Source organism: Anopheles bellator, chromosome 2, assembly GCF_943735745.2.
Source record: "Anopheles bellator chromosome 2, idAnoBellAS_SP24_06.2, whole genome shotgun sequence".
Classification (NCBI taxonomy): domain Eukaryota; kingdom Metazoa; phylum Arthropoda; class Insecta; order Diptera; family Culicidae; genus Anopheles; species Anopheles bellator.
In genome coordinates, this window is record NC_071286.1 from 27130686 (window position 1) to 27145804 (window position 15119).

Sequence of the window (15119 nt, forward strand, 5' to 3'; positions counted from 1 at the left end):
TACGAGTTTTATTTCAGAAAATAGAATCCCCAAGTTGGGGCTCTTCACCGTGTTTTTTTTCGGGACGATCGGCACATCGGTTTGGTATCTTTCGTGGTTCGATGTCCAGAAACGGTGTTGGCGGCAAAGCAGTGCTGCAAAATAGGAGCCACTTTTTGTCACGGCCCCCTGATTGGCGATCGGAAAATTTATTATGAGGCATTAATTGAGTGGAATAATTGTGCGTTGTCCACCTTGTTGGGCCGCTTGTTGAGTAATGTGTGGGCTTTAAACTTGCATCGGAGAAATCGTTTAAAGTGTATGTTCATCTAAAATGCGAGCCCAATGTTTATGATAACTAACCGGTAATAAGAAGCGCGGCCATCATCAAAATGAATGCGTTCGAATTTGCCCTCCGGCTAGAGTTAACTTAAATACGATATGTTTCGGAAAATGCAAACGATCCGAGGGACACATTTCCAGAGCCCACTGCCAGCGCCCAGTGACTGAACGCCCTATTGAGCCTTTCCGTATACAAAAAAGACTGCAGCATGTTCCGTTCCCGGTCCGGAACCACTCCATCCGAGCGTGTGTACGGGAATCGCCAATAAATCAATCAGTGGGGCAAGATTTATCGGCATTACATACAATTTGTGTGCATTTTACGTCGTCGTAAAAAACGAAAACGCCAGAAGATCAGCTCCTGTCTGCTGCCATGTATGTGGCCGCTCGATCTGAAGGGCCGCCGCTGACAGCTTGCGTGGATGATGAGATTTCGAATGGCTGCCCTAAATGATGGGTCGGTCTGATGCACGGCCACCCGTCGGTGCCCTGTGCTGTCGACGAACGCTTTCAACCATTTCGTGGAGAGCTTGGTGATCGGTGGTGAAGCCTTTTGCATGTTGGGTACGCTTCCGAAGCGAAACTTTAGTTCTTTATTAAATTCAACTTCAGTAAACTTGTTTTGACATGGATTGGATTTGGAAATAAAATGAAACGATTTTTGCCGACGAAATCTGCCGAGCCAATGTAAAACTTTCTGCTCCGGACGACCATGCGAACTTTTGCTCAATACGGCTCAATAAAGTTGCCCGGCGATCCGATTAGGATTATCGGACACTAGGCAGCCGCCCGGCAGATATGTAGGTCCTCCCGACGGGGACGCTCAACGACGGAGAAAATATGGCTCAAATCGAATTAAAATCTCTAATCTGGGGATCCTCGTCGTCGATGGTTCTCTTCGGTCGATCGAACCGAGTTTGCAATCGAACAGGCACATGCAACACGCTGCGTTCGGTGTAACTGGGCTAAGGTGGACACCGGTCGGTGCGATGAAACAATACACCACTCCGGGCCGGGTGTGGGGGTCCGGGTCCCAACGACAAATTCATTGCAACAATTGAGCCATTGTGCGGCCCGGCTGTGAGGATGTTTTTTTCCATTCCACTGCACTCCAGGCTGCCGGGGTTCGACGATGCCAGGGGCCGCCCAGGGGTTTATCTCAAGTTTGCCAAAGTTTTCCTTCCATTACCTCCGATGGTGGGTGGGTAGGTGTTGGTGCGGGAACGGAATGGTTATGTACCGTTCACCACATCATTGCAGACACAATGTTCATTTGCGCCCGCCGTAAAGTGCCTCTCCATCCGGTCCATCCTTCCGGTGTGGTTTCGGGAACAAAGGATTCGAGACATGCGAGGCAGGGCTGGTCGCTTTGATAAACGAGGATGTGCCGGGGCCGAGATTTTATATTTTATGCTGCCCAGCACAACACGTGAACCAGCTCCCCAAAGGGCCTTATGTCTCATCGAAGAATATTGTTTACCTTTCGGTTACGAAACGGTAGCCCAGTTGGGCAAGTCTTTTGTTGGTACAGGAGGTTCCTCAAGCGCACCGTTTCAAGAGTCCACCGTACACTTATTTGAATCCTGGCTGGTTGCACGTCATCGGCACCGGCTCGGAGCCGAAGGATTCAGTCATAAATTCAAATATTTGCTAGATAGATTTAGAAAGTGTGCAAACACATACGGCTCCGATGGTGGCTAGGAACTGGGGATACTTGTAGACGGGCAGGCTACGTAATCGGGATGTCTGTCTTGGGGTCGAGTGGTCGAGCGAAATAATGGACCGTCGAATGAAGCCTCCCGTTGGCAATGATTGGTGGCAACGTGTCTTGCAACAGGTTCCTTCACGCGACGGCACCTCGAATCATTAAAAATGGTGTTATTAAGGAGTGAGCTTCGAACTCGGGGGCTCCACTTGCTCCCACAGGGGTCAAGGTTCACAGACTGGCAAGGATTTTACGGTGCGGTGGTCGGGTGGTAATTTATTAATCAACATGATCACACTCGCATGCACTCCAGGGACAGTCAGCACTTTCCTTCTACACACTTATCGAGCGGGCCACGGTGCATAACGAGGTACAAACAACATAGGCGCCGCCGCCCGGGAAGCCGGGACCGGCACGGATAAAGCACGATCGCTGTGTAAGCTCCCATTTTCGGCACCGGCAGCAAACAGTCGTAACAGTGATTAAGCTTCTGTTTTAGGCACTTGCTTGCCGGCGGAGTGGATTTTCCAAAGATTTTCCCTCCACCCCACCATATAGGTGCATAGTTCCGAAATCATCTCTTTGGCACACACATAGCGTGAACGACCGGGTCCGATGCCCAGGCACGTCCCGGTGGCCGAGGGCCGGGAGTTGATCCGATTGGGAATGAAACTGCAATGAACATTAGATGCATGATTTATTGCTGTTTATGTGCAAAGTAATTATAATACTTCAGCGTTGAGCGGCCCCCTCGTAAACTCGACCCGAAGTGAAAAGGTTACCTTCGGACGCAGGACACAGGAGGAATCGGTCGGGTTTGGGGCAGATAAATTACAGTAAATATTTTCCGAACGAAAGAGGGAAGCTCAGGCCGCCGCGTAGGGTGGGCTTCCACCAGGCGCATAATTGGTGCTTGTTTACCAGCACAGCACAACGAATGCTTTGAAATTGGGAGCTTTGTTTGGGTGGGTGCGTGTTTCCGGCGCTCGGGCGGTGAGGTGAGCGGCTTATAACTCTGGACTCAAGTTTCGAGCACTCGAGCACCATACCGCGATGGGAGTATGCCAGACTCGCAAGCTGGCAAGTTAATTGAAAGCTTGACCTTCGAGGCGGTTTATCGTACCTTGTGGAGCCCTCCTTCATTTGAGGGGCTCAAATTTATCTGCCAATCACCGCTAAATGCTGTTTGATTGTTGTGAGAATATCGCCCGGTTTCAGAAGTGCTCTATCGCGGTCGGAAAATCGGTTCCGAAAACATGCATCCACTGGGCGGGAACGGGCTACCAAATTGACCGACAAACGACCGAAAAGTCGACGGCAAAAACTACGAACGAACGTACGTTACGTCGAACAGTTTAAACCGATTGCGGCCACTCACGGGTGAACCTTCGGCCCGTCGGGGTTCGTCCCATTTTCGTCGCACGTAATCATCGATAGTCATAATTTTTCTCCCGCGCACAATGAATATTCATCATCGGGTGGCCAACCTGCGTGGCGCTGCTCCGTACTCCGGGCGCAGATGGAATGACCCCTCAGCGTCCAGAGTTGATGGCCTGTGGCCGAGTTGGGCTTGTTTCGCACGCTTCTCACGCGGCAACCGCTCTCGGTGGAGCAGCCTGGTTGGTTTGGGCGATAAATTAGAATTTTATTCGATTACCTGACGCACGCACGGGCCAGTCGTCCGCCGTGTTCTCCTTTTTCGCACCATTCTTTCCCAATTTTCCGGGAGGTTGTCGCGATGTTGATGAGGTCGTTGCGCGGCCGGCCGCGTGGGTTATGGGCTTGTTGTTGCGGGTACCATAAATTGGCCGCCATTTTCGTGCCGTTTCGCACTACTGGTCGAGACCCAGCATCAGCTCAGTGTGTTACCCAATTACTAACAAACGAAGGGCTCGCTGCAGATGCTCGAAAGAGTAAACAATTTCATTGCTACTTAACTCGATATGAAGTGAAAATGATGAAAATTGGGCTTCTAAGAGTCGCAGTCGCATCGCACCATCGGCACCGATAAGCCCAGTAAACAGAGCCGGATCAGGCCGGTTAATGCAAAGGGCCCCATAATAACTTCATTAGCTTACGAGGAATAAGTTAATTAATTACGCCTCGCATATGGATTAAATTTTCCGCTCGACTGCATTAAATAATAAACGCACTCACTCGCTGTGCCAATTAGCTTTTAAGCCACCACGTGGAGAGCACACGTGGCGCATGACGACAATGTTTTGAGTGGCTGAAAGTTTTCTCTGGTTAACGGGAGTGGCGCACTCCAAAAACAACAGAAAAAAAAAACGCAGATGAAAGCAGTTCCTCGCGGTGGCAATTATGTCATTAGTAGTATCGTAGGCTAAATGGCAAGACATAAAGCACCATTACGCTGGTCTCCTTCCTGGCACTTCCGGGGTCGATTTTGTTCGCTTTGCCCACGGTTCGCCCGCGGATTGCGAGATGCCGTTTGAGCGTGGCGCGTCCGGTTGATTGTCCAGATTTTTATGCCAACTTATGCCCTCCGCCCAGGATGACCCTTTCGTGGGCCGCTGGCTTTTCAGCCCGTTGCGGCCCTTGATGGGCCGTTCTGCTCAATTCGGTCGGGCCCGCGGCTCGCTGAAACCCCGAAATAGAGACGCATCGCATTCCATCCCCAATGTTTCCCATCGCCGCCGAAGATAGGTCACGACGGGCTAGGAAGGAGCGTCGGCAAAAAGGCGTGATCGTAAAAATAAATTACTCCACTCGTAAACATAAAAATACACATTTGCACATTTGTAAGACTATAAAAGCTAATAATGCCCCGGGAGCCGAGCGAGCGAGCGAGAGCATAATATAATAGAATCTTCAACGCCACGTCCCATTTCCGGCCGGGAAAGAAAAGCGGGGGGAAGCAGCGTTTGGCGTGGAAAATCTCGGGGCCAATAATAAAATAAAGGCTAAAGCAAAATCAGCATCCAAGCGCGTCAGGGACAGTGCGGGGCCGGGCCGCGCAGGGCGTGGGAATATTTTATGCTCGCACCGGTGAAAGTGTCGAAAGTTCGTTCGATTCAGAATCCGCACGTCGGCCGCTTCGCGCACCATTAGCGTATCATCATCATCATCATCATCATCGCCATCGCCATCGCCATCGCCATCATCATCGTCGTCGTCGGGAGGATCTATCTTGGGGCACCGAGCAAATGATACACAAACCGAAAACCGAGCAAATCATTTTGACAACTCCTGGGCTCCCGGGAAATTGATTGGCATCCCGTTTTCCACCGGTCATTCGGTTCGAATGGAATGCGGCTCACCCGTCCCCGATTCGATTGGTGTGCCCAGGAGCGCCTTGAGCGAGGCGCGCACACGCAAAAAGACAAATGAAATAAAATTTTAACTTCCCCAATAACGGCTCGTTATCCGTTTGTCGTTTTATCGTTCGGTTTCCCACTGTGCGTTTTATGGTGGGACATTGCTTTTTGTTGGTGGCGCGGCTCTACGCCATCGGACGCGTGTCATCTGAGTTGTTGCCGGGTTTTCCCGTTTTTCTTGCCACCGAAACGCCACCCCGCCATACATACTCGTGTATTGTCAATTTCGGGTTTGCATAAAAATCGGTCCACGCCAGTGGGGTTTTATTTAGTTTGGCGCCCGGAAAATGGCGATATTTTAAAACCGACGGACGCGCTGCCGAATGGTGCAGAAAAACGGTCGGCCCATTAAAAAATAGTCCACTAAATTTGCACCTAATTCAGCGCGACACTGAATATAAATTTTATGCCCACGCGGCAGCGGCTTACGGTGCCGTTTCCGTTGCTTTCGCCCTTTCTTCCGGCCGCGGAGAGAATGGTGGTTCGATTTCAATCACATAAAAATAGCTCCATTTTGTTTGGGTTTTTTTTCTGTTGCAATTCAGGGAAAAGGGAACAATTTTTGGGATATTTTGTGAGAAAGAAAAATGGTGATTTACCGGCCGCCCTTTTTTACTTGTTGAACTCCAACAGTTTCGAGTGCGCTGCAGAAATTTTCGTTTGTGCCCGTTGTCCAGAAGTTGTTTCTGATTTATATGAAACAACTACTGGTAAACTTTGGTTCGGCAGAGGTTTGCAAATTAATTTACAACGTGATTTTAATCGTCAATTATGTGGCTCGTCCGTAGGTCATCCGTCTCGCTTGAGTAATAATTGCTAAATAAATAGTTACATCATGTCTGGAGATGGCAGCGTCGTATTTTCGAACAATTACCCAAAGTATGTAGCGTAAATATAAGTTCAACCCTCACTGGAAATATTAAACATGGGGGTCACTGGTCAGGTCGGTGCTGATCGTACGCCCCGGGATACGTCCCACACTTTTGCTAACGTTTTGTGAACCATTTTTCCACTCCCTTTCAGGCTTTTCCGGCTTGTGGAATTCCGTTGCCAGGAGCTGGACAACAATCTCGTGCATCAACAACTGGTCGGAACAGGATTCAAATCCTCGGCGCGCGGCCAACAACGGCAACGTCCCCGGACGACTTGCGATTGACAATAAATTTATTAATCTCTATTATTAAATCATAAGCACTTCAATCGGGTGCGATTTGTCCGCTGCCAGCGCCGGCTTCGGGTCGGCCATTTTATCGCCATCTGCACCGTTCGTTGGCGCAACTTTCCTCCTCGTGACCGTGGTGCATCGCATCGCAGCGTAGTAATCGGATGAATCGGCCAATAAGTTCCACCCGATTCCCGTGGGAACGCCGGGGCACCGCACACGACCCCGGTTGTCGTCGTGTATCGATGTTAGTTAGGTTGCTGATATTTTACGAACACTCCTTCTAGCCGCGTGGCACACGAAAAATGAGCGAATTTTTCCACGCCACTGAACCGTGCGTTTCGTGCCAAAGGACCGTTTGGCCGGCACCGAGACATTGTGCCGATTATTTATTGGCCAACCCCGCGTTCCCGGCGGGTAACACATTAATTTACGCTACGATCGGTCAATCCCACCCAAAACGGGGGGCCAGTTTCTGTGGGTTTCATGCGAATGGAAGTGAAGGTTGCGAACCCAGCCCAGGGTTCAACTCGCGGAAGGTGCATTGATTAAACATAAAAATTGGGCACACTTTGGTTCAGCGCGCTTGGTTAACAGGATGTCATGTTGCGTACATTCAATTGGGCATTGGCCACCGGTGGCGGCCACACGCAGGACTCGCCGAGTTTTTTGTGCCCTCTGTGGCGCCCAAAAAAGTTGAATAATTAATCACGCCAGCTAATAATAAATAATTCGATTGGGTTTATTCAAATATTTCATCTCTCGTCGGCCACTGGCCACTGGTGGGCCCGGAACCCACCCAGGTTCGGTCGGAGCACCCTCGGAGCCGGAGGCTTATGGCGCGTTTAAGTCCCATCGAGGTGGATTGCTCGATATCGATAGCCACAATGAGCCACTTCATTGTGGGATTTGGGCTGCGCTCGCCGCGAACTGTGCACATATTTGTGCGAATTATAATTATCCGTTTATTTGATTAGCTCTCGGGCTTCGGGTTGGGTAGTGGGCCGTGATTGTGGCTGAGCCACGTCTGGGTTGGCGTTGGTTTAGAGTGCGTCGGCCGTTGCGCATTAAGCGCGACAGAGTGGATGTGATAATTTTGATGATGTCGATCCCACCGGCCATATTCCATATTCCACGCGTATGCGATTGAGGTCCACTTCCGGCGGGGCAGTTGTTTTAGCCCGTGGCTGTGGCCCGCTTTTTGCACCGCCCCGACCGACGGTGACGACGAGAACTACGACGACGGTTAATGAGGTATTATGTCAAGCCGTTTGAAATGTTAATACTTTGAATTACGGGCCGGACCTCGTAACCGGGACTGCGGTCCCGGCGGTTTGCAATGTTGTTTCACGGGTTGGCTTTAGCTTTGTGGGGCGTTTTTACCGGCCCGAACCAATCCGATACCGGTGCGCCAGGCTGCGGACTCCGGAACATATCGGCAGAGTAATGCGAATCGATGTCAGTTCGATGGCTCGATGCTCCAATGCGTCACCAGGTTCCCGACCAGGGTGATGCTATTGTTTTGTGGCTTTTTCCATTGATGTTTTTTTTCCCTCCCCGATCGAGTTGAAGTTAATTTATGCAACCGACCAAAGCGGGTGGTTTGCACAATGCGCCAATCCCGCCATCGAAGGGAGTTCCCAGGGAGCGGGATGCATTTTGTTTGCCGCTTTAAATTGTTGTCGATTGATACGTCCGAAGCGATTCTATTTTTTAGTGTTTAATTTGGTGTCCTCGTAAAACCATAAATTGGCTGGTTAAGGCTGGCTACGCACCCCAACCGGGGGGGATTTTAGCTATTTTCCGCTCATTACGTTGCGGCCGCTCATAACTTTCGGTTCACGGTGGGCATAACTCACCCATTTCGGCCGGCAGGATGGGAGTTGATGGAATGTGTTGTGACGTATTATGCGCTCGATCCCGGAGTGGAATTTTAATAAAACTAATCAAAGTGCGAATCATCAAACGCGATGCGATGAATAGCGTATAAACGGGTCGTTGATTATGGGCATCGCTAGCGGGGTCCGTAATCGGGTCGTTTGGTAGCGGATTTCATTGCGGAAGCTTGAGCTTTTAAGTAGCACCATGTTCCGCACCATTTACGCAGTAAAAACTGGTGACAGAAAGCGATGCGCTTAAGGTGACATTTGACCGGATTTCGTTGTGGCCGTTCAATCATTTTAAATTATTCGATGATGAGATCAGTTGTTACAAAGTCGTTCTCGTCCGTCAACTCCCTAGGGTTTGCATTAGAAGGTGTCTCAGTTAGGTATGTTCCCGATTGATGGGCGTGATGTTAGTTGCAATCTGTTCGCTGCGAATGGATTCTTGTCGCCAACACTCTAAACCTTGCTGATCGCAATAATAAAACAAGCGTTTTGAGACAAGCTGTGACCATTTAAATGGAACCATTTTGGACCAAGCCAGTGAAATTTTGACAGCCAAATCCCTTACAGTGTTGATGGTCTGCCTTTCAGAATGAGTGTGACAAACGGATTCGAGTGAGTAAATAAAATGATAGGCGACTGAAAATCATTCAGGATGAAAACCCAGAGTTCACACTTATAACTTGCCGTCTTGCCGTTCGGTTTCTAAAAGAGTTGACCGTAGCAGCTGGAAGGGAAACGATAGAGCTTCATTGAAAAAGCAGCCCAACATGCTGAAACCTTCTTCTTCAAATTTGCTCCTAAGGGTGTGATTCCGTGCCATCGCTGGGATTTCGCTGGCCAAAGCACCGTGCGCGGATCCTCCACCAATCCGGTAAGCCCTTACTCAGCAATTGTTGTCAAACCAATCGTTGTAACGAGATAGATAGTCCGAGCCGAGCCGAGTATCCCAGAATCACTCTCCACTGGGAACTGCACTTGTTGGATTAGTGGACTCGTGGCCAGCCCGGGGAAACTCCACAGCCCGAGATCGTCCGCAGCGCCGGGTGGGAAAGCAAACTTCATAACAGCTCAGAATTTATACCTTTTTAAACTCCCCCCGGATTAAATCTAATGCAATATAATGGTATTAATTAAGATTAAACAGCTTTTTACCGGCTCCCGATCCCGCTTTGAGGGGTTCGCCTCGGGCGAGTACAGCTCAACCCATCAACCGTAACCCCTCCTAGGGGGGAGCCGTTCAGCCACTCCGGCCTCGGTCTTCTCGGCACTTTAATTTCTTTTCCACACGTGATGGCTATCCGAACACGGAGAAGTTACAGAAGTGTTAACGAGCTGTGTGTCCGCCCAAGCCATTTAGATCTCCGACCACGCGGTGGCTGCTCGCGGACTCCGTCGGAAAAGATGGCCAAGAGTTGGCCCGGAGCTAGCTGGCAGGTATCCTCGGGGAACCACAGCGGAAGGTATGATTTCATTACGGCGTCCTTTCCAATACTAGCCGCGCGTCTTCTAGGCAGCGTGGTTTTGATTTGCGCAGCGTCCAGGTCGAGCCGAATCCAGAGCTTCACCACGGGGCTTCAACTGGCCACGGGGGCTGCAGCTCCGCTCCGGCTCGAGTAACGAGCAAAGCACAATTCCAAATGACATCTGTGCCGCTTAAGATAATTAGATTTGAAAATGAGTTTAAGCTGCAGGACTCTGCCCTGGTCCTGGTCTGTCAGTCAGTCTGGGCCCCCACATGCCCCGTATCGCTTGTGTCACGTCGTGTAAACAACGGGAAACAACCGCGAACCATCTTCACCCCACCCGGCCCCCCACCCGACCCCACCCGGGTGGACGTGGCTTAAAGCTGCTGGCGGCATAAATTATGCACGTCACACTCGCAGGTTGGTCGGTCGAGGACAACGAGTTTGCGCTACCGACTCCCAGTCTGATACGCTCCGGGAAGCCCCGGGAGTTAGTTTTGTGGAGCTGTCAGATATTGTTATCGCGCAATTCGCTTCGCTCCGGTGGCGCCCCCTTTATATGCGGGTCTGACCGAAAAACCCGTCGGTCACGGGTTTGCGGTGTGTGCGAACTGATGAACTCAAGCCTAATGGGAGGACACAAGTCGCTTACGATTTGGTGGCCGACCGACGATCCGCTCGGAAAGTGCACCGCGCGTTGCATAATTAATGGTGTATGTTCATTGTCGCCGGTGACGACGGCGGATGATGTAATGCGAAGCGACGGGGCAGCACCGCACGCGATCCAATCACGACCCCGTGGCCAAATTGTCGACCACGGTGTCCCTGCACATCTTACCTGTCTGCTTTTCGGCGGCCTTCAGCGTGTACGCCTGCAGCAGGATCGGTTCGCTGCGGCCCCGCATGTTCGTGGCGTAGATGACGATTTTCAGCAGCAGCCCCGCGTCGAGCCCGTTCACCGTGAAGATCGGGATTTTGGAGGACACGTTCGCGAGCAGCGCGTGCGTCTGCTGGTCGTAGATCTCCATCACGAACCACTGCCGCTGACCGCCATCGAATCCTGGAGCGAGAGAGAGAGAGAAACAGCGCAAATGTTTAGTTTTTATAGCCGGACCCCGGAAATTAGTGTAGCACCCAGCAGTTGTTTAGTATCTTAAGCCGGAGCTTTGCTCTCCATTTGATTGCATAATAATCCACGTGACACCACACGTGCGCCCCAGTGTGTGCGGTTTCCATGGTGAACTGTGTGGTTTGGCTGTGAAATAGGATATCCTAGCGCGCTCCGGTCGATAGCTGCGGTCAAGTAAGCGCTGCAAACATAAAACCGCCTGCTGCTCCGCCCGGGTTTTGCTCTGTGTTGATGCCAACTGTCATTTTGGCTAGAGCTGCAACATATCTGTGAAGCAAAAACAAAAAAAACCCCACCGAACCGAAACAAAACGCTTGTGCAAACGCTTTTTGTCGCAGTTGGGTGCAGTTTCAGTTCGTACTTCGGGGTTCGTACTTCCGGCCACGGGGTCGGTGATAAACTTTTTTGTGCCCCTTCGGAAGGGTGACAGCTGGCGGAACGCAGACTCGCCGGAATCCCGGTCTAGGATTACCGGTCGAATCCGATTGTGCCACTATGTTGTGCCGCCCGCCCCACCCGGGGGGATAATTGAAATGGTGCAACACTTTGTGTTACAATATGATGATGCCTGTTATACGATACAATGACAGTTGGTTTAATTGATACATACTAAAAGGATCGGCAAATTGTTCTGCCCCCCCCGTTCTTGGGTCGATTTCGGTTTAGTTTGTTGCTTAAAGGGCCCACGGCTGGTGCACGTTTTCCAAAAACTTTGAAGTGGTTTTAACGGGCAGAAATAACTTCCCATTAGCGTGGCGGTAAGAGGCACGGCCCTTCAAAGTTGCAAGTTCGAACTCCTGAAAGGCAGAGACAGGCAGCGGTACCAAGTGGCACGGCACCTCAAGATGTGGTCGGGTTGGTGGTTGTGGTAATTCGATGACTTTACAGTAAATTAAAACTGTCACGGGATGCGATGCGCCCGAACGGGACATACGCCCTGCCCGAAGGAATTCTCGTACTGCTCGTTCGTTTTGGCTCTTCGGGAGGGAACTTTTGATAAGCTCCAGGAGTGCACCTTCCGTGCGGTGGTGCTCCCGTTTGTGTGGCAAGCAGGTGGAAGACAAATATCAAGCTTCTTGGAGTGCTTGGAGAGTTTCAGGTGCATCCGGCCCAGGGATAGGCCGGCGGTGCCCTGGGCGGGGACAATGTTGGTGGGGCAAAGTTCAGCGCACCAACCAAACAGACCAAGAACTGGGGTAAGGTGGCAAGAACTTTACTACTTTAATGATGTGCCGCCATAATTTACCTGTTTGAGGTTAGGGCCCATCTTCGTGTCTTGGTGGTGGGTTTTTGGGGGGATCGAGCTTTGGGGTTGCGGTGCTGAGGTTTTTCTGAGTACTGGGGGAAGGCAAGGGGGGCTCCCCATGGGGCTTCCTTCGTTCAGCTCGCTTACAGCCTTCCTGGGGGTCTCAGCTGGAGCTGGTCTTTCTAGTCAGACGGAGACCATATTTCGATCGTGCTCCTTTTTGTGTGCCGGGAGAAACGCCAAAAACCCCAGAACGGAAGTGATGTCGGGTCGAGGGGTGCGGGGAGTGCAATCGAGAGGGGGTGCACACCTGCAAGTGCAGCACTCGCACCGGCTGACGGCCCCAAGGAAGCAGATAAGGAAACGTGGGAATTTAATTTACCGAGCAATGAGTCGCGAAAGGCTGCAGTGGCTCGGTTTGTTGATAAAGGTGAAACAAACGGTTGCTCGTTTTGGGATGTTGTTCCTGGTTTAATGAGAAACTTAATGAGAAGCTCGACGAGTGTCGACGAAGCGTGCAAAATTGGTTTCTTCAGAAGGGAAGCAGTGTGCCTTTCACAGTCCATGCTCGAAACTGCTCGAAACGGCACTTAATTCAAATCAAACCAAACAGGACATAACTATCTAAATGGCAAACACAAAGGCTGGCCAACCAACACGTGACACGGGGTCGGGTCGTGTTTTGGAACTTCTTCTCCCCGTCCCATAACTCTCGCTGGACACTCTGGTGGCCATTGATCAACCTAAAGCAAGATAAATGATAATAACCAGCAGCCTGGGTCGTTGACATTTTTGGCCAACATATTGACCGGAAACTCAATTACTGCGACGGTAATATGGTGTCCTGACACTGGGCCGGAGGTATGGAACAGAGGGCCGAGGAAAAAGTCAAATAAATAAATGAACCAGGATGGCCCTTTTCGTGGCCCAACCACCGGGCCGGGTCGACGTTTTATTGCACCATTAACTGCCACAGGAGTCTGGGACCTCTTCCTCCCAGAAAAGGGGGCTGGTGCCGATGGCTAACCCTTTCGCCCGTTGGGAAGGCCATCCCCTGTGGTTTTACTGTGTATTTTTCACAGACTACAGGCGGCTGGAGCGGCCAATGTCGTTGGGTATCGACTTTCCGTGTGATGGATGGTGCCACCCGTGTGACTCACCCATTCCGAGGGTCACAGTTAAGAGACCGCGCTCGGGCCACATCCTGGCTCGGCCCTTTCGGCTCGGCTGTATCGATCGGTGTCGTACAGGCAAAAATCTAATTTCATGCCACCGGCAGCGAGCATGCTAATGATGGAAGTGCGCCATTACGACGGGCCCCTCGGTACGACTGGAACCTGCGTGCCGTAGGTCCCTTATCCCGGTCCGAGGGTGAACGAAAGCAACGATTGTAATTTCTATTGCCACCCTTTCGGTAGTGATGGCATTCCGCAATGACCGTGGACGCGGCATGTCGCGTAAATTACCAGCTCAGGACCAACGAACTGGAAGCAGTCCGAGACGACCGAGAGTGACCGAGGCTACCCGAACATGGCGCTTATCCCCCCGAAAGGCGAACCACTCCACGGGAGCCGGATCACGTGCTCCTCGAGTGTCGCGTGTGTTGAGCCGTTTTTTTTTGCGGACGTTTTCTGTGTCCTTGCCCAGCTCGAGGCAAGGCACCCCAGAGGGTGTGTACGGACCGGAGGACCGGACCGTACCTAGAGACCGCACTATTGATTGAAGTTAATTTCCCTCACGACCTTGAAGCGCTCGGCATGGAGCATAGTCGGGCGCGCCGTACAAGTTCAAACGCGGTGGCACACCCCTTTTGGTTGTGCTTCGCGGAGCGTGCTGATGTTGGGTGTCCAGCTCCGGGAGCAGGCGTCCTTTTTCTAAGGTGACTCCGGACCGAAACGACTTTTGACCTTCGCGCGACGAAACTCTGGGACTCCTTCGCAGTCCGGCCGCTAATGATGTGATGTGGGCAAAACGTAAAGCGGTAATTATACTCCAATCGGAAACAGTTTCCTGGCGCGCGATAGGTGCGCGAAGAGGGAATGAATTTATTAGATTACGAGTTGCGTTCCGATCCAGAACGCCGGAGGGACTCCACGCAACAGGTACCGGGGCCTGATATGTGCGGTGTGACGTACCGAAGCGATAATAATTGTCATTCAAGCAATGCTTCCGGCGGTGGGCCAAATTGAGGAATTTTGGTGTAAAATATTACCACATCTCCGGCGTAGCCGTTATCGACGACGACAAGCCATGGCCAACGGGCCCACGTTGGATCAATAAAACTCATGTCAACAGGAAATGAAGATGGCAACCAATGCGTATAACATCAAAGATTATGTTTATCGACCGTCGTCGTTGTCGTCGTCGTCCAATAATGTTTGCGGGAAATGGAAATTGCCGGCCGGAGTTCCGATCGAATAGCCGATGGAATTTCTGCAGTTTAATTTCACATTACCGTGGGAAACGGGAAGTCCGGCGGCTTGCGAGATAAACAAATGATGGCGGAATAATTACCTTCGGCACAGTCGACCTCGAGCGACTCGGACGTCTGGTTGGCGAGGGAACAGTTGTACGGCATCTCCGGTTTGCCGGCGGCTATCAGATGAAAGACGCACGGTTCCTTCTGCTGCCCGACCACGTTGTCCGCCCAGCACATGATCGTACCGTAGTCCAGCTCCTGCCGGGTGGATCGTCCATTCAGGTGAAAAGAGAGGCCGAGAGAGAGAGAGACAGAAGGCATTTAGTATCATGGCACTCGGAGCGTATGCAGGATAACGTAATAATAAATATGTGGTTTGTACGCGCTTCGTTTATGCTGACGATCGGCCACTCACAGCATATTTCTGTTGACCCAACGGGTGGGGGG

The 15119-nt window shown here is 51.3% G+C and overlaps 1 protein-coding gene across 1 annotated transcript in view; it reads right to left on the reverse strand.

Moving 5' to 3' along the window:
• LOC131207283 (hemicentin-1) overlaps positions 1–15119 on the reverse strand; it is a 104647-nt gene that overhangs the window by 11087 nt on the left and 78441 nt on the right. The window contains exons 12-13 of the mRNA XM_058199895.1: positions 14768–14930; positions 10717–10938 (exon numbers count right to left, since the gene is read on the reverse strand). Of these exons, the coding sequence (XP_058055878.1) occupies positions 10717–10938; positions 14768–14930 (385 nt within the window). The remainder of the gene's footprint in view (positions 1–10716; positions 10939–14767; positions 14931–15119) is intronic.